We start from the raw sequence: 25172 nt of genomic DNA on the forward strand, positions 1-25172 counted from the left end.
GGGAAGTGAGAATTTCTGTAAAACTATCAAAGATTGATCAACACTATGATTTCACACTTCATGTGTAATCAGAAAGAAAAAAGAAGAAAAATTGATAAAAGATATTTTGAAATATACCCCAAAATCAGAGCTATTACAACTTAAATGACGCGAGGGGGGGGTAATCAGGTTTAAGAATATCCTGGATATATCATTTTATATTTTCTAAGTACTCACAGAAGGACTCGTCACAGAAACATCGAAAAGGACTAATTTGATTGGGAATTAAAGTGACTAGCACTCAATTCACAGGATGGGGCGTGAAAATTTCTAGGAATGTATTTTCAACATATTTAAATATTTACCTACGTATGCATCACTTCGGTTAGATTAGATTAGGTTAAGGGATAATTCCAGGGTGTTCACGAGAGAGAGTGGCCGCAATGGGGGAGGTTGGTATACTGAGTATAATACATGCTCACCTAAATTATCCTAACCTAACAGAAACTCACCAAACCTAAACATACACCTAAGTATTTATCGGTCTCTATCTTCAGTCAATGGAGATCAATAGCGATTGTTGTGGCGGTGGGGGAGCTCCACTCCTATGAACTTTTCTTTCTCGTACGTAGGCTAAGCTAGTCTACCCTAAATTAACCTAACCCAACATAATCCAATCTAGCCTAACCATACACCTAACTTTTTGGCTGTCTCTAACCTAATCTAATCTAACCTAAGTGATGCATACGTAGGTAAATATTTAAATATGTTGAAAATACGTTTCTAGAAATTTTCACGCCCCCTCCTGTGAATTGAGTGCTAGTCACTTTAATTCCCAATCAAATGAGTCCTTCTCAATGTTTCTGTGACGAGTCCTTCTGTGAGTACTTAGAAAATATAAAATGATATATCCAGGATATTCTTAAACCTGATTCCCCCCCCTCGCGTCATTTAAGCTGTAATAGCTCTGATTTTGGGGCATATTTCAAAATATCTTTTATCAATTTTTCTTCTTTTTTCTTTCTGATTACACATGAAGTGTGAAATCAGTGTTGATCAATCTTTGATAGTTTTACAGAAATTCTCACTTCCCATTGATGCTCTCCAATGTCCAAAACAAAATCGAACGTAACAATTAATTAATCTGCATTGAAGATGTCTCGTTTAAGACAATTAGTCTATGCGATGTAAGAAGTATTGTTTTGAAACCAGTCTCCGCGAGTGAAAAGTGGCAATTCTAGTGAGTGTTAATTGATATATAGAAAGGTAATTATTGTTCTAAATCAACAGTTTGCATGATTTTGTAAATAAATAACCGTTAGGTTAATATATTTAAGAGCTTTGAAAAGCTTTAAAAGTCAGTATATGCTGAAATAGAGGACAAGATAGAAAATAATGGAAGGTTCTTCAAATACAAGCCCGGCAATGTTCATGTGAGTTCAATAATATGTCTTTTCAGTGTGTTTTCCATTGAAAATAAGCAAAATATGGCAATTTTTTCCTGAAATTGAAACCTCTTAGTTTAACTCAGGCATTGAACCGTTGGTAGATATAATGGTTCGAAAATAAACTATTCCCGTAATACAGAAAATTTAAGTTTGAACAATTATTCATTATTATTTCATCATATCTTTGGTTTAGTCTGGTAGCTCTTTACTTTTACTCGAAAAGTGTCCTCTTGTGGGAAATGCAAAATACGATGAAATTACGCTCCCATGGTTCTAATTCAAATCCTTCAATTAGGGGGGTCAGGACTTGGTATGAAAAAGGAATTTTCAGTGAAAGACTCATAAATATAGCTCTTAATATGGTTTTTCAGTGTTTTTTCTAACGACAATAAGCAAAATACGACGAAATTACGTTCCCATGGTTCTGATTCATATTCTTCAATTAGGGGGGTCAGGACTTAGTACTGAAAATGTGTATGAATTCTTCATTTTTGGCCGTATTGCAGAGGTAATAAAGCAATATTTTGTATTTTTTCTAACTTTTGTGTGTTTTCGGAACAGAATGGCTCATATTTAAAACACTTACTCTTAGCTAGTTGATAACGTATATGAATTCTTCATTTTTACCGATTTTGCAGATGTAATAAAGGAAAAATTTGCATATTTGCTAATTTTTGTGTGTTTTCGCAACAGAATGGCTCATATTTAAATTATTTACCCTCAGCTAGTTGAAAATGTGTATGAATTCTTAATTTTTACCCGTTATGCAGAGGTAGTAAAGGAACATTTTGCATTTTTTCTAACCTTTGTGTGTTTTAGTAACAGAATGGCTCATATTTAAAACACTTACCCTTAGCTAGTTGAAAATGTGTATGAATTCTTCATTTTTAGCCTTTTTGCAGAGGTAATAAAGGAACATTTTGCATTTTTTCTAACTTTTGTGTGTTTACGCAATAGAATGGCTCATATTTAAAACATTTACCCTTTAGCTAGTTGAAAATGTGTATGAATTCTTCATTTTTAGCCGTTCTGCAGAGGTACAAAGGGTAGATTTTGTCTTTTTTCTGACTTTTGTGTTTTTTCGCAACATAATGGATCATATTTAAAACACTTAAAATTAGCTAGTTGAAATTGTGTAATAATTCTTCATTTTTAGCAGTATTCCAGAGGTAATATAGGAATATTTTTCTTTTTTTATATCTTTTGTGTGTTTTCTCATTAGTATGTCTAATATTTAAAACATTTACCCTTAGCTAGTTGAAAATTTGTATGAATTCTTCATTTTTAGCCGTTTTGCAGAGGTAATAAAGGAATATTTTGTATTTTTTCTAACTTTTGTGTGTTTTCGCAACAGAATGGCTCATATTTAAAACACTTACCCTTAGCGAGTTGAAAATGTGTATGAATTCTTCATTTTTACCCGTATTGCAGAGGTAATAAAGGAATATTTTGTATTTTTTCTGACTTGTTTGTGTTTTCGCAACAGAATGGGTCATATTTAAAACACTTACCAGTAGCTAGTTGAAAATGTGTATGAATTCTTCATTTTTAGCCGTTTTGCAGAGGTAATAAAGAATTATTTTGTATTTTTTCTAACTTTTGTGTGTTTTCGCAACAGAATGGCTCATATTTAAAACACTTACCCTTAGCTAGTTGAAAATGTGTATGTATTCTTCATTTTTAGCCGTTTTTCAGAGGTAATAAAGAATTAGTTTGTATTTTTTCTAACTTTTGTGCGTTTTCGCTAGAGAATGGCTCATATCTAAAACACGTAGCCGGAGCTAGTAGAACATTTGTATTAATTAATCATTTTTATCCGTATTGTAGTGTTATTCCAGGATTATATTTTATTTTGTCTCACATTTGTGTGTTTTCGGAACATAATGGCTCATATGTATAACAGTCGCACATAGCCATTTGACTTTGTGAATTAATACATACAATTTAGCCGTAGTTCAGAGGAATTGATGGATTTTATTGTATTTTGTTTATATTTCGTGTGTTTTCGCAACAAACGGGTTTATATGTAATACACTCACACTTAGCTAGTTGAACAGGTGAATGAATTCTTCATTTTTAGCCGTTTTGCAGCGGTAATAAAGGAAAATTTTGTATTTTTTCTAACTTTTGTGTGTTTTCGCAACAGAATGGCTCATATTTAAAACACTTACCCTTAGCTAGTTGAAAATGTGTATGAATTCTTCATTTTTAGCCGTTTTGCAGAGGTAATAAAGGAATATTTTGTATTTTTTCTAACTTTTGTGTGTTTTCGCAACAGAATGGCTCATATTTAAAACACTTACCCTTAGCTAGTTGAAAATGTGTATGAATTCTTCATTTTTAGCCGTATTGCAGTGTTAATAAAGGAATATTTTGTATTTTTTCTAACTTTTGTGTGTTTTCGCAACAGATGTGCATGTGTCAGTTTGTGTGTGTGTGTATGTGTGTGTGTAAGTTTTTTTGTTTGTGTAATTTTTAGTGTGTGTGTGTGTAAGTGTTATTGCGTGTGTGTAAGTTTTGTTTGTGTGTGTGTGTTTGTTTTTGTGTGCTTGTATGTGTTTGTGTGCTTGTTAGTTTTTGCGTGTGTGTGTTTTTTTTTGTGTGTGTGTGTTAGTTTTTGTGTGTCTAAGCTTTTGTGTGTGTGTGTAATGTTTTGTGTGTGTTTGTTAGTTTTTGTGTGTTTATGTTTGTGTGTAAGTTTTTTTTTTTTTTTTGTGTAAGTTTTTTTTTTTTTTTGTTTGTTTGTGTATTTTTTTTTTTTTGTATTTTTTTGTGTGCTTGTGTTTTTTTGTGTGTTTGTTTTTGTTTTTGTGTTTGTGTCAGTTTTGGCGTGTGTGTGTTAGTTGTCGTGTGTGTGTGTAAGTTTTCGTGTGTGTGTGTAAGTTTTTTTGTGTGCGTGTAAGTTTTCGCGTGTGCGTGTAAGTTTTCGCGCGTGTGTGTAAGTTTTTGTGTGCATGTAAGTTTTTATGTGCATGTAAGTTTTAGTGTGCATGTGTAAGTTTTTGTGTGTGTGTGTGTGTGTGTGTGTGTGTAAGTTTTTGTGTGTGTGTAAGTTTTGGCGTGTGTGTGTGTAAGTTTTAGTGTGTGTGCGTTAGTTTTCGTGTGTGTGTGTGTGTTTAAGTTTTTGTGCTTGTGAGTTAGTTTTTGTGAGCGTGTGTAATTTTTTGTGTGTGCGTTTGTTTTCGTGTGTGTGTGTGTTATTTTTTGTGTGTGTGTGTGTAAGATTTAGCATGGGTGTGTATGTTTTTTTGTGTGTGTGTGTGTGTGTGTAAGTTTTTGTGTGTGTGTGTGTAAGTTTTTGTGTGTGTGTGTAAGTTTTTGTGTGTGTGTGTGTGTAAGTTTTTTTGTGTGTAAGCTTTTGTGTGTGTAAGTTTTTGTGTGTGTAAGTTTTGACGTGTGTGTGTAAGTTTTCGTGTGTGTGTGTATAAGTTTTTGTGTGCATGTAAGTTTTCGTGTGCATGTGTAAGTTTTTGTGTGCATGTATGGGGACCGGTGGGGGAACCTTTGGGGCCCAGGGAGGGCGTTTGGGGATCCGGGGGCCCTTTGAGGACCAGAGGAGGGCCTTTGAGGGTCTGAGGAGGGCAGTTGGGGGCCAGGGGGGCATTTGGGGACCGGGGGAGGGCCTTTGGGACCCCGTTGGTCCTTTGGGAGCTCGATGGACCTTTGGGTGGCCCGGGGATGGCGTTTGGGGGTCTGGGTGGGCCTTTGGGGGTGCCGGTGGCCCTTTGGGAGCTTGGGGGCCCTTTGAGGACCGGGGGAGGGCCTTTGAGGGTCTGAGGAGGGTTTTTGGGGGGCTGGGGGACATTTGGGGACCGGTGGATGGCCTTTGGGACCCCGTTGGTCCTTTGGGAGCTCGATGGACCTTTGGGTGGCCCGGGGATGGCCTTTGGGGGTCTGGGTGGGCCTTTGGGGGCGCCGGTGGCCCTTTGGGAGCTTGGGGGGCCTTTGAGGACCGGGGGAGGGCCTTTGAGGGTCTGAGGAGGGCGTTTGGGGGGCTGGGGCTCTTTGGGAGCTTGGGGGACCTTTGAGTACCGGGGGTTTCGTTGGGGGTTGGGGGGGGGGATCGGAACCCTTTGGGGTTGGGGTAGAGGACCTCACAACACTGTTCAAATGGAACTTGTGTATTATAACGACCACAGAGTTTCACCCTCAAATTCTCTTCTAAAACCTTTCCTAAAATTTTCTTTCAAAATGTCTCTAACTGTTTCGCCAAAATAGTTCCATAGCCTGTCTAAAACGGTTTCACCCAAATAATCCCTAAACGTAATTTCAGCGTGTTCCTTTTGTTTTTGGCATCTCTGCGCTAAGGCATTTCAAATTAATAAGAAACCTGATTCCCGCACTAAAATAATTCATCGCTAAGATGTTTCTTGGAGAATTGTTTCCATGGCCTTTGGTTATTAATATCCTTTGGAGTTCGACCAAAAGAGTTGTTTCCGAGGCACTGACATTAATGACTTGGATCTATTCCTGGAGAATCGTTTCTAGGCGAAAATTTTTAAAGTCTGACAGATGATGTCATTGGTTGATTGATCTGTCAAGAAAGGGGAATTAATTTGTTGTTTCTAAGGGGAATTATTGATTCACGATAGGTGAATTGAGGTCGACAGCGCAGGTGTTCCAAGGTCGATGTTGTTGTTGTTGTAAGTGCACGCTCTCAGCGAATGTCAAGGTCGATGTTGTTGTTGTTGTTTTTGGCACGCTCTCAGCGAATGTCAAGGTCGATGTTGTTGTTGTTGCGCATGTGCAACCTTCGTTCCGGAGTTATTACACATAGAAACATCAAATAAATCGACCTTGGAAAAAGAGGTCATTGACCGATTACGCAATCATTCTCCCTAGGGAGGCTATGCCCATATAAGGAGTTCGTTCGGACCTCCTGAGGCCTTTCTAAGAGGTCATTGACCCCATTAACATCGTGTTCTCCCTAATGACTCTATGCCCATATATGGAGTTCGTTCCGTATCAATAGGGTCACTTCTACTAAGGTTGTTCAGCTCCTAAATTTTACGGGCTCCCAAAAATCCACAAAGATGGAGTCCCTCTACGCCCAATTGTGGCTTCTTATAGCTCTCCGACTGTCAGATTGGGGATATGGATGTCAACACTTTTTCGCCCCCTTATGCAAACGCAAACTTCATACATAAGAAATTCAGTTCACCTTGTTGAAAAATTAAAAGACATTGAAATAAAAAAAGATACAATTTTGGCCAGTTTCGATGCCATTTCTATGTATACGTCTTGCGATATTAAAAAATGTGAACTAGCTCTTCAAAGGAAATTAGCAGATAATATTGATCAAATGGACTAGAAAACACTGGATACAGAAACTATTATGCTTCTCGTCCGTCTTTGCAATAGTTCCTCCTCATATTTCCGAAATAATAATCAATTTTTCACCCAAATTAGGGGTTTACCCATGGGTACAAATATTTCACCATTTTTGGTAAATTTTTATATGGAATTTATTGAAATCTCTGCTCTAGAAAATTTTCCTATGAAACACTGGTTCTCGGGTCAGTTTGTGGATGATGTTATTTCTGTGAGGGAGCATGGAGGGGAGTCACATATCTCCTTCTGAACTCATCTAAGCCCTTTGGACTCTAACCTTCAGTTTCCTTTAGAACTAGAACACAACCACAAACTTCCTTTTCTAGATGTTTTAATTTTCAATTAGTCTCCTGGGCTCGAACTTTTCTATTTATAGAAAGTCTACGCATAACGATAGTTATTTGTCTTTTTCCTCCAACCAGTCTCTCTGCATAAAAAGAGGAGTTGTTATTTCTTTGGTTGACAGAGTAATAAGAATACGCTCAGAGCCTGATATGGTCTCAGAATTGAACTGTATTAAGGGCAATTTATTTGGTAATGGCTATCCCATAAAATTAATTTAAACTATTGTCAACAAAAGAAAAAAAAAATCTGAAAAGAATGTATCAACTCTACAAACCATAATAGATATCGTCCCCTTAGTGGATGATAAGGAAATTTTCACTGCTTTACTCTACATTCCAAAATTGACCGATAAACAGAAAAAAAATCCTTAAAAAACATAAACTTAATGTCGCCTTTAAGAATTCAAATATTACACAGAACTTTTTTAACAACGGCAAAGATAAAACCAGCCCCATTCTGGGTAGTGGTGTTTATAGAATTCCTTGTTCTTGTGGCTGTTTTTATGTTGGTAGAACCCAACAGCAATTGGGGGAGAGGTTATCTGAACACAAGTCCTCAATCGACAAAGCAATGAGGTTACGCCAAAGGCGGCAGGTTTTTGATTTAACCTTGGCGCAACATGTGTATGAGAGTCCCCACCATTTCATTTTGTTTGACGAAACCTCCATTGTTGCCCCCGTTAAAGGTCTCACGCAGGTTTTCAGGGAGGCATTTGAAATAAAAAAGCACATTCACCAAAAGGTAGCTCTCAATAGGGACACTGGAGAATTTTTTCCAAGTCCCATTTATGACAAAATTATTAATTCTGATCGTTTTTACATACAACCACAAAGTTATATTGTGCAATGGAATAGAGTCTCCGATAATAGTCAGACTGGAACGCGATCAGCCTTTAAAAGTGCTTTACGCAAAATGAAATTCTGAAATGCCATTTAGACTTGTGTTTTTTATTCAGTTAACCTTTCACCGTTACTAGGAAAGGGTCGTCCAATTTTAGTTTGGTGTTTTTATTTTAAGGTTTGGTCTTTTATATTTTTATCAGTTTTATTCTGCACTGAGGACGGTCAAGCAGAGGTCTTGACCGAAATATTTGCATAATTTTTCAATTTTTTCACTGGCTGTTAATTGTCCTCGTTTTCTTCATTTCTTCGTGATTTTTTGTTTAAGTTTGCCCCTTTGAAATGAGCCCCCTTTGAAGTTTATACGACGACACCTTCTATATGAAGTGAGTCTGGGGAAAAAAATAAATGGAGTGTGGGGGGAGGCTAGCTGCCCCCTAATCACTTTTGATTTTTAAAAAGTGAACTAAAGCTTTTAATTTCCAATTAAATGGGTTCTCTATGAACTTAATCTAAGCTTCCCTTCCATAACAACCATATATGCCCCCAGGGGATAACTTACAACGTCTACCCTCGGGCCCTGGGGGGGGGGCTCTGTCGACACCGGAGTTTTTGTTATCTGAACTTTGAACTTATTCTTAACAAAATATATATCTCAAAATTTTTATCTGATGCATTTACAGCGTGGAGGGGGGGGGGGGTGCTAGTTGCCCTCCAATCTCATTTGACTCTTAAAAAGTGAAGAGAACTTTCAATTTCCAATCAAATGAACCCTCTCCAAAGTTTATACAAGCATCTGCATCCCTTCCATAAAAACGATATATGCCCCCAGTGCATTACTTACAACGCCCTGCCTCCGGACCATGGGGGGTTGCGTCGACATAGGTGTTTTTCTTATCTGACCAATGAATTATTTTTAATGAAATGGCTATTTTAAAATTTTATCGGATAGGCTTGGGGAAAAGGAGGGTATGTGTTGGGGTGGGGGGCTAGTTGCCCTCGGATATCTTATGACTCTTAAAAAGTGAACTAGAAAATTTCAATTTCCAATGAAATGAGCCATCTCTGAAGTTTATACGAGCATCCCTTCGATAAGAGCCATACACGCCCCCAGGATAACACTTACAACGCCCACCCCCTGGGCCCTGGAGGATTGTGTTGACACCGGAGTTTTTCTTATCTTATTTTTGAACAATTTTTAAAAAACTGGCTATCTTAAAATTTTTAGCGGATGGGTTTGGGTAAAAAAGGGCAATGGGGGGGGGGTTATTGTTGCCCGTAAATCTCTTGAATCTTAAAAAGTGAACTAGAACTTTCAATTTCCAATCAAATGAGCCCTCTATGAAGTTTATGCGAGCATCCTTTCATAAGAACCATATATGCCTTTAGGGAATAATTTAGAACACCTTCTGCTGGACCCTGGGGGGCTGTATTGACACCGAAGTTTTTCTTATCCGACCTTAGAACTATTTTTTTTAACAAAATGTCTATCTCAAAATTTTCAACAGATGGGTTTGGAAAAAGAAGGCGTGGGGGGGGGGGGGGCTAGTTGCCCTCGTATCTCCTTTGACTATTAAAAAGTGAATTAGAACTTTCAATTTCCAATCAATTGAGCCCTCTCCGAAGTTTATACGAGTATCCCTTTCATAAGAACCATATATGCCCCAGAGCACAACTTACAACGCCTGCCTCCGGGCCCTGGGGGGGCTGTGTTAACACCTGAGTTTTTGTTATCTGACTTTTGAACAACTTTTAACTTAATGGCTATTTAAAAATTTTTGTCGAATGCATTTGGGAAAGAGGGGGCGTGGGGGGGGCTAGTTGCTCTCTAATCTCTTTAGACTCTCAAAAACTGAACTAGAACTTTCAATTTCCAATCAAATTAGCCCTCTCTGAAGTATTTACAAGCATCCCTTTCAAAAGAACAATACATGCCCTTAGGGCATAACTTAGACCACCTTCTGCCGGGCCCTGGGGGGTCGTATTGACACCGGAGTTTTTCTTATCCGACCTTTGAACTATTTTTTTTTTAACCAAATGTCTATCTCAAAATTTTCATCAGATGAGTTTAGAAAAAGAAGGCTTAGGGGGGGGGGGGGGGGGCTAGTTGCCCTCGGATCTCTTTTGACCATTAAAAAGTGAATTAGAACTTTAAATTTCCAATCAAATGAACCCTCTCTGAAGTTTATACGAGTATCCCTTTCAAAGAACCATATATGCCCCAGAGCACAACTTACAACGCCTGCCTCCGGGCCCTGGGGGTTGTGTTGACACCTGAGTTTTGTAATCTGACTTTTGAATAATTTTTAACTTAATGGATATATAGAAATTTTTATCGGATGCATTCGGGAAAAAGGGGCGTGGGGGGTGGCTAGTTGCCGTCCAATCTCTTTTGATTCTCAAAAACTGAACTAGAATTTTCAATTTCCAAGCAAATTAGCCCTCTCTGAAGTTTTTTACGAGCATCCCTTCCATAAAAACCATATATTCCCCCAGGGCATAATTTACAACGCCTGCCTTCGGACCCTGGGGGGCTGTGTCGACCCTGGAGTTTTCGCTATATGATATTTGAACAATTTTTAAGTAAATGAGTATCTCAAAGTTCTTATCAGATGGGTTTGAGAAAAAAGGGCGTGGAGGGGGGGGCTAGGTGCCCTCCAATCTCTTTTGACTCTTAAGAAGTGAACTAGATCTTTCAATTTAGACTCAAATGAGCCCTCTTTGAAGTTTATACAATCATCCCTTCCATAAGAACCATTTATGCCTCCGGGGCATAACTTACAACATCTGCCCCCGAGGGGAGGGGGTTGTCGACACCGGAGTTTTTGTCATATGATCTTTGAACTATTTTTAACAAAATAGCTATCTCAAAATCTTTATCGATTGCATTTGGGAAAAAAGGGCGTGGGGGGTTACCCTCCAATATCTTTTGACGCTTAAAAAGTGAACTAGAACTTTCAACGTCCAATCAAATGAGCCCTCTCTGAAGTTTATACGAGCATTCCTTATATAAGAACCATATATGCCCCCCAGGGCATAACTTATAACCCTTGCCCTAAAGACCTTGGGGGGGGGGGTGTTATGCTCAAAGATATAATTTCCAGAGCTATCAACTATGTTGAACAAAATGGCTATCTCAAAATTTTGATTGGATGTTTTTGGGGAAATAGTGGGCGTGGAAGGGGTGTTAGTTGCCTTTTAATCAGTTTCGACTATTAAAAAGGGCACTAGCCATTTCAAGTTCCAATCGAATGAGTCCTTTTTGAAGTTTCTACAACAATTTCTAAAAAAACCTTTTATGCCCCCAGGGCGTAACTGACAACCCTTGCCCTGAGGGCTATGGGGGGTTGTCATCCTCAAAGGTCTAGTTCCGAGAATTTTCAACTATCATGAACAAAATGGCGATCTCAAAATTTTAATTGGTTATGTTAGGGGAAATTGTGGCCGTGAGATGGGGGTTAGTTGCCCTCCAATCACTTTTAACTATTAAAAAGGCCAGTAGCCCTTCCAATATCCAATTGAATCAGCCCTTTTTAAAGTTTCTACGACAAAGCTTTCTATAAAAGCTTATATGCCCCCATGGCATAGCTTACAACCCTTGCCCTGAGGGCTGTGGGGGAGTGTCCTCCTCAAAAACATAATTTCTATTTGAAAATCAACCATGTAGAACAAAATGGCTATCTATAATTTTTGATTGGATTTGTTTGGGGAAATGATGGCGTGGAAGGGGTGTTCGTTGCCTTCCAATCACTTTTGACCCTTAAAAAGGCCACTAGAACCCCCGATTTCAAATCGAATGACCCCCGTTTGAAGTTTTAACGACGATCCCTTCCATATGAAGTGCCTCTGGGGAAAACAAAAAAAAAATAAATAATAAAACATTGGAACCGTATGGCCTTTACTATAGGTAACGCTATAGCGTTGCCTCTGATCAGGGAGGTCGAATCACCATATTAGATTCCGGTTCCCGGGACCACGGGGGGAGGCACAGAAGGTACCGAGAAAACTTAAAATAATAAGTCCGGAAAGATTTGAGATCTTTAGGCTTCAGAATTGGAAAAAAAACAGGTAAAAAAAAAATAATAGAATGATCACAAAATGAAGAATATAATTTCCCAAGCGCTTTTCTATTGTTCCTCCCTTTATTTGCAACAACATCTGAATATCCAATCTGAATTTTTTTCTTAGCATTAGAAACTAGCAGAGCGCGAAGTGTTTCGAGATTATTAGTAATGTGCAGACCAAGCCACCGAAAAGAAGAGACAAAGGGAATAGAGGAAAAACCACAATTAAGAGGGAGACTCGCACTCGAATTAGACGAAATATATTCGCACTTATCAACGTTCAGCATAAGCCCAATCTGTCTGAACAGGTCTGAGATCCAGCTGACGGAATGAAGGAGGCCAGCCCTAGAACGACTGACAAGGAGAACATCGTCCGCATAAGCGAGATACGAGAAATCAATTCCATCAGAAATGAAAGTCGAAGGCAAGGATGAAAGGATAGGAGCAATACATAACTTAAAAATAGTTGGAAAAAGCACACCAACTTGATGGACCCCACGCCGAAGAAACACCTTTGAATCAGAAACTACTCCATTACATTTTACCCGAATAAAAGAATTAGAATACCAGTACCGTAACAAAACAACAACAGTAAGGTAGATATTATTAGAAAAAAGTGAACAGATATGAAGATTTCTGTTCACTTCTTCGAGATATCGAAGAACAGATATGAAGAGGAGATTTATTATTAGCAGATTGCAACAGGAGGGAGGCTAGAACACGATGGACATGCCGACATCCCAGCCTTTTTTGAAAGCCATATTGGTTTTCACCAAAATTAACATTTTCTGAAATGAAAGGGAGAAGAATATATTCAAAAATTCTGCTAAGATTACATGAAACAGAAATTGATCGATATGAACTAAACTCTGACGAAGCGTATTCACTTATGTGATTCACTTATGTATTTTCTATGTGATAAAGATTTGGAAGAGTATAGAACGCTGATGTACGCTTATATTATTTGTACTTTTTTGTGTACATGGCCGTTTTTTGACTTTCAATATACTTTATCTTATCTTATTCAAACTCAGTCGTTTTCAACAAAGTACTAATGATACTGGCCTTGGATTTATGGGGGCGGTAACCCAACCTTTATTTGTGGTATCTCTTATCTGTAAGCGTTTCATAAAGTTGTGGTAGGTTCGGCTTACAGCTTGCTTGGTACACAGCACACTGGACAAAATAAAACCAACTAGAGAAACTATTTTGAAAAAATTGGTTGTATCGCTTCTTGACCAAAAATCGCTTCTTGACCAAAAATTGTTTTTCTCTAGTCGGCATTAAGCTGATAAAGTTTGCATACTGGAGCAAGGGGACCATATTGAGGACAACAGAGTTCTGAAGGAAAATATAAAATAAATTTTTGGCAAAATAAAGTTGGTCTGTTTTTCTACTGGATGTGCTTGACACTATTTGATGTGTCAAGTACCTATGATGTGATTCCAGGTATTGCAGGTAACAGGTAACTATTTGTGTATTTCCAGGGCATGCAGATAGGGCCAACAGACCACCATTAAGGAACAACACTAAGGAAACAAATCTAGATTCCACACTTTAAATTTTGCCGAAAAATTTAATTACAATTCAACATTTTAGTTCAGGAGAAAAGAAATCGAGGGAGTTTTATATATATTCACACAATTGATCAATGACGAAACTAAGTCATGTAAAAAACGAAGAGACGTTAATTTTAAAATCTTTTTCAAAAGAAAAATGTTTCAAAGAAAAGTAAAGAGCCATAACCAAATCTAAAAGAGCTGAAATACAGCACGCTAGATCAAGGTCGTACCCAGGATTTTTTTTCGGGGGGGGGGGGTTACACAAGTAAACTCAAAAAACGCATACAAAATTTGTTTATATCCATTTTTTACGTTTTTACGAGTAAAAAAACATTTCGGGAGGGGTTCAAACCCCCTAACCCCCCTTCTGGGTACGGCTTTGCGTTAGATTGATGGATTCATTCATTTTCCTAATATAGCATTTGATTTTTGAGATGCTTAGGGGCTCTTTGACTCTCCAAAAAAGTATTATGTGCTTTTTTTGGCACTACAAAAAACATTCACAAAATATATTTTTGAAAACAAAATCTTTCTGTCACATTTTGAAGGTATGAAACAAAAAGGTCATTGTTGAAAGCCAAACAATCCAAAAGTCATTTTTGATTGTTTGCACTGTTCGATAGAATTTTTCTCTTAAAACTTGAAGTTAACACAAATGAGCTTCAAAGGACTAAGACGAAGTTGCGCAGGACTTAGAGCGTATGGTCATTCACTATTTAGCTTTTAATAGTCCTTGGATTTACTGGCATGAATGTTAAGGCAGAAGTCCAAGCTTCTCGTTGGCTCACTGCTAATCTTATTGTAGTCCCATGTCACGTAGCTCTATTGAAGTCAGAAAAGTATCAGAAAACTAATCTTCAAAAAATAACCCAAAAGGATAGGAGCAGTTTTTTCACCTATTAATCACGTTTAAATAAGATATGTTTGATTCATATTCTCGCAGATTTCTGTGTTTGTAACTGAATAATACTTAGGTAATTTTATATTTCATTGTTGTGAGATATCGGATTACAGATATGCTGATGGGCTTCAAAATTTAAACTGCTAAATTGAGATTAAAATAAATTTTGAGCTGCTCGAGTTTCATATCGTCACAAACAATACCATAGGACGAGTTTCACGTTTTTCTCAGAAATAAATTACAAAGAGATATTCCTCCGGTAAATCTTTATCCACTGTTTGTATTTATAGTGTAATTTTAGTCCTTAGGAGGTAGAAAAATTCTACCATATTCGAGACAGTATTTCAGCATATCTCCGGTCAGAAACGACATGACATAAAATTATATTACAATTTTGAAAGAAACCCACATTACTCAGAGATGGCTGTCACATTTTATTTTTTATTAAAAAAAACAGAAGTTGTTCCTGCCCAGAGGCTAGTTATTTCGCTCTCAATATTTTGCAAAATTATAAGATGCGTATCCCTACTTCCCTAGGTTTTTTGGAATGGCGACACATACTCAAGATTTAATCACTATAAAAATATCTGCTGTTCCCAACTTTCGGGAAGCTGAGGCCGTGGGCCAGCTTACAGGAAGAGTCCAAATTGGAACTAAATATTTGCAACATGTAAGAGGCCCAAATATCAAATAAATAACGGTACTTTTGTCTTAAAGCCACCACACTCAAGTTCTTGTATCGCGAACAGGAGACAATAACCGGTTTTCATGGTCTTTATACAAGAAAATATTAGCTTTGACTCGATGGGAAACTACATTGTAGCCATATTTTAATTAAGTGTTTAGTTGGTGTTTTGGTTAAGTTAGTTTAGGTTACTTATTTAATATAATGCGGTCTGGGCAGCCCCCCCCCCTTCCATAATTCTTTGTTGTAGCTTTCATAATTTTGTTGATAAAGTATTATATTTTAAAGTATTATATTATACCATATTTCGGTTTATTTCATTAGCATTAACCAAACTTCATTTCTCGACAGAACTTGAGTGTGGTGGCTATAAGATACAAGTACCTAAATTACTATGAAAACTAATAACAGAGAAGTGACAAATCATCTGGCCGAAAAAATATTCAGTATTTATCTATTTTCATGGATGTTTTGATTACAAGGGTAGTGTTTAGGTATATTTTAGTATGTTCGCTTAAAGTTACATACTATTCAATAGCAAATTTTTCTGCCATTCTTAGCTATTCATGAATATTTCAGAAGACACGCTTACACAATAAATGGTTAACACGCCTCGAAAAAACAGCTGAGTTCCTTGTTCGTTCACATGTCGGGCCAAGTACCCAGACATAACACAGACCCAGTTTAAAATAACTATTGCTAACTATTCTAAATCACTACAGAACTGATATATTTTGTCTAATTTAGTTCTAAATCCCGTTTGTCATTTACAGGATGTCGAATCATTTATCGCCCAATCTGAAGATCAAGGATTTGCAATATTCTCACTAGGTACAGGTTTGGTCATGTCTTCAATGCCACAAGAAACGAAAGAAGCATTCATCAATGTCTTTAAACGGTACAAACTTCACGTAATTTGGAAGTGGGAAAATATTTCAATATTCGGAGAAGTACCATATAACGTGTACCTCTCACAGTGGCTACCCTCACTCAACGACTTATTGGGCCATCCCAAGGCAAGACTATACATGAGCCACGGTGGTCTCATTGGGGTGCAAGAGGCTATTTACCATGGAGTTCCAATAATTGGACTACCAGTATTTGCAGATCAAGACAATAACGTACGAAGGATAGAGAGAAACGTAAACGGCCGATTGCTTGAATGGAAAGGGCTCACGGAGAAGAAAATAGAGGAAGCCGTCAAATCAGTTTTATTTGATCCAAAGTGAGTACATTTATGAGGAAAATTGAATAGCAACCTTGAAACTAACAATAGAATTTCATGAAGTTTTTCAATAAAATCACCCAAGCGACCATATTTAAAGCCAAGATATGCATTAATAGGGGAGTATATTTAGTTACAGGACGAGGAGAACGGCAACATGTTTCACGTTTTTGGCAATTTCTGTGTGTATTAAATTTGAAGTAAAGACTGGAGGTCGAAGGAGGAGGAGGAGGGGAGTGCGTTGAGTTACTTTGGTGCGCATAAAGTAACGGAAACACATACACGATCCTTTGTTCTACTAAAATGGAAATTATCCAGGCACTTTTCTAACTAAACTGGAAGTTTATAGACCAATTGAATAATCGTTAGATTATGTGTACATGCGTTAAAAACACTAAAGAATCTTTAATAGAATAGGCAAATCGAATATAAATCTTCCTAAAAATCTTTTACGTTCTTTGTTATGAAACGGTTTCATAGTAATTGCATTATTGTATGTATACAAAACCATCGTTTCGGCAAAGGAAATTATGAATTTTAGATTTCTCTTTTGTAATGTTTGATGTTTCGTCTAAATAACAATATCTAGCCTGATGTGTCATTATAAAAAATATCAGGGTAATGAACTGGAAGTAAAGAGTCACCCGCTCCAATTGTAAGAGAAAACCTAAATCAGGAATTTTGGATTCTAAGTAGATAAAATTTTATTAACTTTGTAGGTTCCCATAAATTATTGTTACCATAAGTAAATTTGGGTAATTAAAAAAAAAACTGCTCCGAAATCAATCTGATTTTGACGAAAATTGCACCATCAAATTCCAGATACGCAAGACCCACAAAATTCTCAAGCCCTTAGCAACAAAAAAACAGAATTTAGCTTTTTTCCTATCCCGGCTTCGTTTCTTTTTTCTTTTTTTTTCCTTGCTAGGAGAAATAAATTCAAACCAACAGTCGTAGAATTTCGAAAAAGCCCTCTTTCGAACCAAAATCCATGAGTTCTAACGGATATCTCTGAAGGTAGCGCTACCCGTGCAGCTTCAAGAGCAAGGGCTCAAAGTTTGAAGAATGGCTCATCTCATATAGACGTAGGCTATTCATAAATAAATCTTCTATTAAAAAAAGTAGGCTTGTTGTACACCACTGAACACAAGATCCTAGAGATATTTGATCAGGGGTATTCTAGGCTTTCCAATTTTTTCTTCTTTCTTCTTTTTTAGGGAAACAATCCCAAGTTATGCATATGAATAACTTCAAATAAGGTTTATAAGTGAAATGCATTAGAATGGTGACAACGTTATACCTTGTTATAATTTGCATCACTAATTTGTGTAGGCAGCAAAGGGCAGACTGCTACTCTGCAAATTTGCGCAGGCGTTTCCACTTTCAGATAATCACAGCGAATTTTGTGCCTAAACGGCTATCTCGTTGCTTTGACAAATAGTGACATGATAGAGAAAGCTTCTAACACCGTAGTTTTCTAATTTCGTTCACCTCTACTGTATTTCTACAGCAGAGGTGAAAGAGGTAAACGCAACGCCTATTTATGCATTTCCTCCTCGACCTAAATGGAAGTAAATTTAAATTTGTGATTCATTCAAAACATATACAACTTGATAAACTTTTTTTTAGCTATATCACGAAAATGAAAGTTTATAATTAATTTAGTTAAATCAGATGAAACAATATTTTGAGAAAAATCACAAAAATTGTATTAAAAAATCGTGCTTGAGTTCTTTCCAAAGGCTTAAGCTTAACAAGGCAAATAAAGAGGGTCATTGTGGGTTAAATACTTTTTCTGTTTATCCGTCTTATTCAACCCAACTAAATTTCAGGTATAGTCGAAATGCAAAGAAATATTCAAAAATGGCAAAAAGTCCGCTGACGAACTGGAAGCAAACTGCAATGCACTACATAAACATTGTATTGGAAAACGACAACGTGGATTTTATGAAAGTTGAAACAAGCCACATTTATGGATTCCAGAGACACCTATTCGATGTTTACTTATTCTTCATAATATTTTTCATATTTATTATTTACTGCATATATGTCCTAATCAAGAAGATTTGGTTTGTGAAAAGAAAACAAAAGCCCGACTAGTGTGTTGCTTATTTATACAAAGTTGGATGAATTTATACGGAGAATTTGCTAGTTTCTATTTCATAAATACACCTGCTTTCTGTTGAAAGCAAAACAACCACGTATCAAACTCTACTTTTTTGAATGGTTGAACACCGTAAAGATCATTAAAATCATCTATCTGAGGGTTTAACCATGTGTACCTTGAGCTAAGCATATTTTTCAAATCAGATTAGAAATTCTGCTGAAAGCACACAATAGTTATACATTTAGTAAATGCTTTTAAATCAATATGTTACTGAGGGAATGAGCAACCATTATTTTTGTGTAAGAAGTTACTTAAAATTTTTCCAATTCAAATCTAATCTTCTCCTCGGTTGAAGGTTCGATTCTCCCCACCCTCAGTTTCTCATTATCGACGCTTCACTGTTATTTTACCTAAGCTAAAATAAGACACCTTACTTAAAAATGACTTTTGCTTTTTAGTGTTCTTATTTCTAATTTTATTCTATTTATACCGTAGTTAAATTGGAATATTATAATTAATGTTAGTTTTTTGTGTGATGCTGTTCCTATTTTTCCAACAAATTAATTATTAATTTAATATAATTTAGATCGATTCTCAACTTAGGCATAGGAAATAAGAAGCGCTACTCCATGCCAACTTGCCATAGGAGACAGAATGATTTAAAATAAGAAGGTTTACAATGGCTTTAAACAGGTTAATTCCCAAAAATCTAGGCCCATTTTTAATTCGGTCTCAGTTGGACAGAAATCGCAGTTCTTTGGTAATAAAATCATAGGCAGCGCAATAGTGCTGCCTAAGTAAAGAACGATGTTGGCACAATGTATTATTTATTTATTTTTTTCCTTTAGATCAGGGCACTTCGTATCGAAGGAGTTGTCTTAGAAACTTCGAAAAGCGCTCATTCGATTGGAAATTGGAATGGCTAGTGCCCTTTTTAATATTCGAAAGTGATTCGAAGGCAACTAACACCCCGTCTACGCCCACTATTTTGTTCAGCGTAGTTGATTTCCAGATAAAAACTATGTTTTTGAGGAGGACCCCCCCCCCATAGCCCTCAGGGCAAGGGTTGTAAGTTATGCCCTGGGGGCATGTAAGGTTTTTATAGAAAGCGTTGTCGTAGAAACTCCAAAAAAGCTCATTTGATTGGAAGTTCAAAAGGCTAGTGCCCTTTTTAATAGTCGAAAATGATTGGAGGGCAACTAACCCCCCCCCCTCTCAAGCCCACATTTTCCCCAAACACATCCAATCAAAATTTGATATATCCATTTTGTTCAGCGTAGTTGAATGTCCTGGAAATTAGGTTTTTGAGGATGACAACGCCCCTCCCCCACAGCCTTCAAGGCAATGGTTGTAAGTTATGCCCTAGGGGCATATAAGTTTTTTTTGTCGTAAAACTTCAAGAAGGGCTCATTCGATTGGAAATTTAAAGGACTAGTGACCTTTTTAATAGTTGAAAGTAATTGGAGGGCAAGTAATGCCCACCATTTCCCCAAACACATGCAATCAAAATTTTGAGATATTCATTTTCTTCAAAGTAGTTAAAAATTCTGGGAATTAAGTCTTTTAGGATGATAACCTCCACAGCCCTCAGGGCAAGGGTTGTAAGTTATGCCCTGGGGGCATACAAGGTTTTTATAGAAAACGTTTTCGTAGAGACTTCAAAAAGGGCTCCTTCGATTAGAAATTGAAAGGGCTAGTGCTCTTTTTACCAATCGAAAGTGATTAGAGGGCAACTAACCCTCCTCTCACGCCCACCATTTTGCTCAACGTAGATGAAAGTTCTGGAAATTAGGTTCTTGAGCATGACAACCCCCTCCTCCCCCAGCCTTTAAGGCAATGGTTGTAAAGGTATGGCTTGGGGGCATATAAGGTTTTTTATAAAAAATATTGTCGTAGAAACTTCAAAAAAGGCTCATTCAGTTGAAAATTGAAAGGGCTAGAGCCCTTTTCAACAGGCTAGTCAAAGCTGATTGGAGGGCAACTAACCCCCCTCTCACGCATACCATTTCCCCAAACAAGTCCAATGAAAATTTTGAGATAGCCATTTTTCAATGCAGTTGAAAGTTCTGGATATTATGTCTTTGAGGATAATCCCCCCCCCACACTCCTCATAGCAAGAGTATGTCCTGGGGGCATATAAGGTTTTATAGGGAGCGTTGTCATAGAAACTTCGGAAACTTCGAAACTTCGAAGGACTAGTGCCCTTTTTAATAGTCAAATGTGACTGGAGGAAAACTAACACCCCTCCCACGCCCACCATTTCTCCAAAAACATCCAATAAAAATTTTGAGATAACCATTTTGTTCTACGTAGTTTAAAGTTCTGGAAACTAGGTCTTTGAAGATGACAACCCCTCCACAGCCGTCAGGGCAAGGGCTGTAAGTTATGCCCTGGGGGCATATAAGGTTTTTATAGAAAGCGTTGTCATAGAAACTTCAAAAAGGGTTCATTCTACTGGAAATTGAAATGGCTAGTGCCCTATTTAATAGTCAAAAGAGATTGGAGGGCAACTAACACCCCTTCCACGCCCACCATTTCCTCAAACGCGTCCAGTCAAAATTTTGAGATAGCCATTTTGTTCAATGCAGTTGACAGTTCTTGAAATTAGGTATTTGAGGATGACAACTACCCCGAACCCGTCAGGGTAAGGGTTACAAGTTATGTCCTGCGGGCATATAAGGTTTTCATAAAACAAACTTCAAAAAGGGCTCATGCGATTGGAAATTGAAAGGGCTAGTGCCCTTTTTAATAGTCGAAAGTGATTGGAGAGCAACTAGCCCCCTCTCACACCCACCATTTACCCAAACACATCCAATCAAAATTTTGAGATAGGTATTCTGCTCAACATAGTTGATAATTCTGGAAATTATGTCTTCGAGAATGAAACTCCCCTTACAGACCTCAGGGCAAGGGTTGTAAGTTATGCCCAGGGGGAATATAAGGTTTTTTTCAATAGATAACGTTGTCGTAAAACTTCAAAAAGGGCTCATTCGATTGGAAATTTAAAGGGGTAGTGGCCTTTTTAATAGTTGAAAGTAATTGGAGGGCAAGTAACGCCCACCATTTTCCCAAACACACGCAATCAAAATTTTGAGATATTCATTTTGTTCGACGTAGTTAAAAGTTCAGGAAATTAGGTCTTTTAGGATGATAACCTCTACAGACCTCAGGGCACAAGTTGTAAGTTATGCCCTTGGGGCATATAAGTTTTTTTTATAGAAACTTCAAAAAGGGCTCCTTCGATTAGAAATTGAAAGGGCTAGTGCCCTTTTTAATAGTTGAAAGTAATTGGAGTGTAAATAACGCCCCTCCCACGCCCACCATTTTCCCAAACACATTCAATCAAAATTTCTAGATAGCCATTTTGTTCAACGTAGATGAAAGTTCTGGAAATTAGATTCTTGAGGATGACAACCCCCTTCCTCCACAGCCTTCAAGGCAATGGTTGTATTGTATGCCCTGGGGGCATATAAGATTTTTTTTATAGAAAATACTGTCGTAGTCACTTCAAAAAAGGCTCATTCAATTGAAAATTGAAAGGGCTAGTGTCCTTTTTAATAGGCTAGTCAAAACTGATTGGAGGGCAACTAACCCTTCTCTCACGACAACCATTTCCCCAAACACATCCAATCAAAATTTTGAGACAGCCATTTTTTTTTACGCAGTTGAAAGTTCAGGATAATATGTCTTTGAGGATAATAACCCCCCCCCCCCCACCACACCTCTCAGGGCAAGGGTTGTATGTTATGATCTGGGAGCATATAAGGTTTTATAGAGAGCGTTGTCATAGAAACTTCGAAACTTCGAAGGGCTAGTGCCCTTTTTAATAGTCAAAAGTGACGAGAGGAAAACTAACACCACTCAAACGCCCACCATTTCTCTAAAAACACCCAATAAAAAGTTTGAGATAACCATTTTGTTCTACGTAGTTGAAAAGTCGGGAAATTATGTGTTTGAGGATGACACTCCCCCCTCCCCACAGCCCTCAGCACAGGGTTGCAAGTTATGCCATTGGGGCATATAAGGTTTTATAGAAAGCGTTGTCGTAGAAACTTCAAAAAGGGCTCATTCGATTGGTAATTCAAAGCACTAGTGCTCTATTTAATATTCGAAAGTGATGAGAGGTCCACTAACGTCCCTTTCACGCCCGCCATTTCCCCAAACACATCCAATTAAATTTTGAGATAGACATTTTGTTTAACGTAGTTGAAAGTTCTGGAAATTAGTTCTTTGGCAGCGGAGTCGTAGAAACTCCAAAAAGGACTCATTCAATTGGGAACTGAGAGGGCTAGGGCCCATATTAATAGTCAAAAGCGATCGGAGGGCGAATCCCCCCCCCATAACCATCATTTCCTCAAACACTTCCGATTAACATTTCAATATAGAAATTTTGTTGAACGTAATTGAAGGGTCTGGAAATTATATTTTTGAGTATGACAACCCCCCACAGCCTTTTGGGCTAAGGTTGTAAGTTATGCCATGGGGCATATAGTGTCATATGGAAAGTATCGTCGTAAAAACTTCAAAAAGGGCTTCCTTGATTGGAAATTGAGAGGGCTAGTGCCCTTTTTAATAGTCGAAAGTAGTCAGAGGCAGAATCCCGCCCCCCAAACGTCTATCATTTCCCCAAAAATTCCGATCAGCATTTCGATATGGCCTTTTTGTTCAGCGTAGTTGAAAGGTCTGGAAATTATGTCTTTGAGGATGACAACCCTCCCCCCATAGCTCTCCAGACAAGGGTCGTAAGTTATGCCCTTGGGGCATATAACGGTTTTATAGAGTTTTGTGCTAGAAACTTCAAAAAGGGCTCATTTGATCGAAAATTGAGAGGGATGGTGCCTTTTTTATTAGCCGAAAGTGATCAGAGGGCAAATGTCTCCCTCCACGCCTATTAGTTCCCCAAACACTTCCAATCAAAATTTTGATATAACCGTTTTGTTAAGCCTATCAGAAAGGTTTGGAAATTATGTATTTGTGGGTAACAAATTCACCCAGCCTTCGGGGCAAGGGGTTAGTTATGCCCTGGAGACATGTGGGGTTCTTATAGTATGTAAGATCGTAAAAACTTCGAAAGAGGCTCCTCGGATTGTTAATTAGACGCTCTAGTGCTCTTTTAAACAGTCTAGGTCATCAGAGGGCAGCTACCCTCTACCCCCTACACACACGTCATATTGTTTGGAAATGCGTCTAATAGAAATTTTGAGATAGCCATTCTATTCAAAATAGTCTAAATATCATATAACAAGGCTTTTGGAGTTGAAACAAACCTCGGAGATTAGGGGCAAGGGTTGTAAGTTATGCCCAGAGGGTATTAAAGGTTCTTATGGAAGGGATAGTTGCTTAACTTCAGAAGAGGCTCAGTCTTTCTCCCTGAAAAAGACTATGTAAATATAAAACGAACAGAAATTAAATAAAAAAAACTTTTTGCATAAAATAAGTTTTTGAAATAAAACTAAAGAGCTCCATTAAACCAAAAACAAACAAAATATAATCAAATAATCTACCAAGCATACAACTACCACAAATCAGTATCAATAAATAAATGAAACCTAAAACAAACAGAAATTAAAATAAGTCAAACTCAAAACGAGAAGAAAGTAGTCTGAGTACGATTCTAAACCCTTTGCTTTCTAAAAGCCAGAATATAGATTGTACTTTACTGAAAAAAATTCCTTTAAATGTTTTCACTTTTATAACTTTAAGAAATCAAAAATTAATTAATATTTTAAGGAATAAATATCGGCATATGTATATTAAACTAACAATGTACATTTTTTCAGTAAATTCATTTGATTTTTTTTCAGTAAAGTACAAATTACATTCTGGCTTTGAGAAAGCATAGGGTTATCCAAAATGTGAGGGGTTATTTCCTCCTACCCTCAACTCACCAAACTTGATTTGAAGGCCCGGCAAAAATTTTAAAAACTTATGCTAGGGGATAAAAGATTTTACAACTTTACAACACTTTACATAAGTGAACGAAGTCTAACCTTTGGTTCCCTTTGATGCGATTTTTTTTTAACGCAAAACAGCTCACGAATAGCGGATATTAGAAAATTGCAAAAACATTCACACAGAAGCGGCTCACTGCAGCCGTTGAAACGCAAACAAATATTATCAGATAATTAAAAAGCATATGCATGGGAGTAGAGTAGGAACTACCATTTCTATGGCCCCTACGTACCAAACAGGTTTTTTCTATTCATGATATACAAGTTTTTTTTTAGGTTAAATCCGTGGTCATTCATCTGTAAGTTGATTAGTAGGTTTTTTTTTTTTTTTTAAACTTGGCTAATAGGTTTTTAAACCTATTAATACGAACGCTAAATGAATTACATTTTTGGAGCTAGGAGCCAGATTGCGTGATGCTATAAGACTGGTTTAGTTTCATGGGTTCATTAATAGAAGGACTAATGTTTTTGAAAAGGGGTAATTACTTCTTTAGTTTACGAGATTTGCGAATTTTTTGCGAAAAGATATTTGCGTAAAGGTATTGCGATGGTTAAGAATGCCTGACGGGTAATTAAAGAATGGGATGCTTGCATCAACAATACAAAGAATATGCTCGGATACTTAATAGATTTGACGCTTACAAGAGACATTGCTAGAAGGTATTCAATAGCTTAATTGAAAAGTAACGATAGAATGACATTGTGACTTGACCTAGCTTTACCTCACCGATGTGG

The 25172-nt window shown here is 37.4% G+C and overlaps 2 protein-coding genes across 2 annotated transcripts in view; one reads left to right on the plus strand and one right to left on the minus strand.

Annotated features, from left to right (window-relative positions):
- Positions 1–19024, plus strand: part of LOC148943584 (UDP-glycosyltransferase UGT5-like) — a 39129-nt gene extending 20105 nt beyond the window's left edge. The window contains exons 2-3 of the mRNA XM_089100883.1: positions 15928–16379; positions 18212–19024. Coding sequence (XP_088957009.1) covers positions 15928–16379; positions 18212–18479 — 720 coding nt within the window. The 3' untranslated portion in view covers positions 18480–19024. The remainder of the gene's footprint in view (positions 1–15927; positions 16380–18211) is intronic.
- Positions 1–25172, minus strand: part of LOC148943583 (F-box/LRR-repeat protein 5-like) — a 138271-nt gene that overhangs the window by 35987 nt on the left and 77112 nt on the right. The window lies entirely within an intron of this gene.

The sequence above is a fragment of the Artemia sp. Qi Xiang Cuo genome, chromosome 15 (assembly GCF_049724085.1).
Source record: "Artemia sp. Qi Xiang Cuo chromosome 15, ASM4972408v1, whole genome shotgun sequence".
NCBI lineage: Eukaryota > Metazoa > Arthropoda > Branchiopoda > Anostraca > Artemiidae > Artemia > Artemia sp. Qi Xiang Cuo.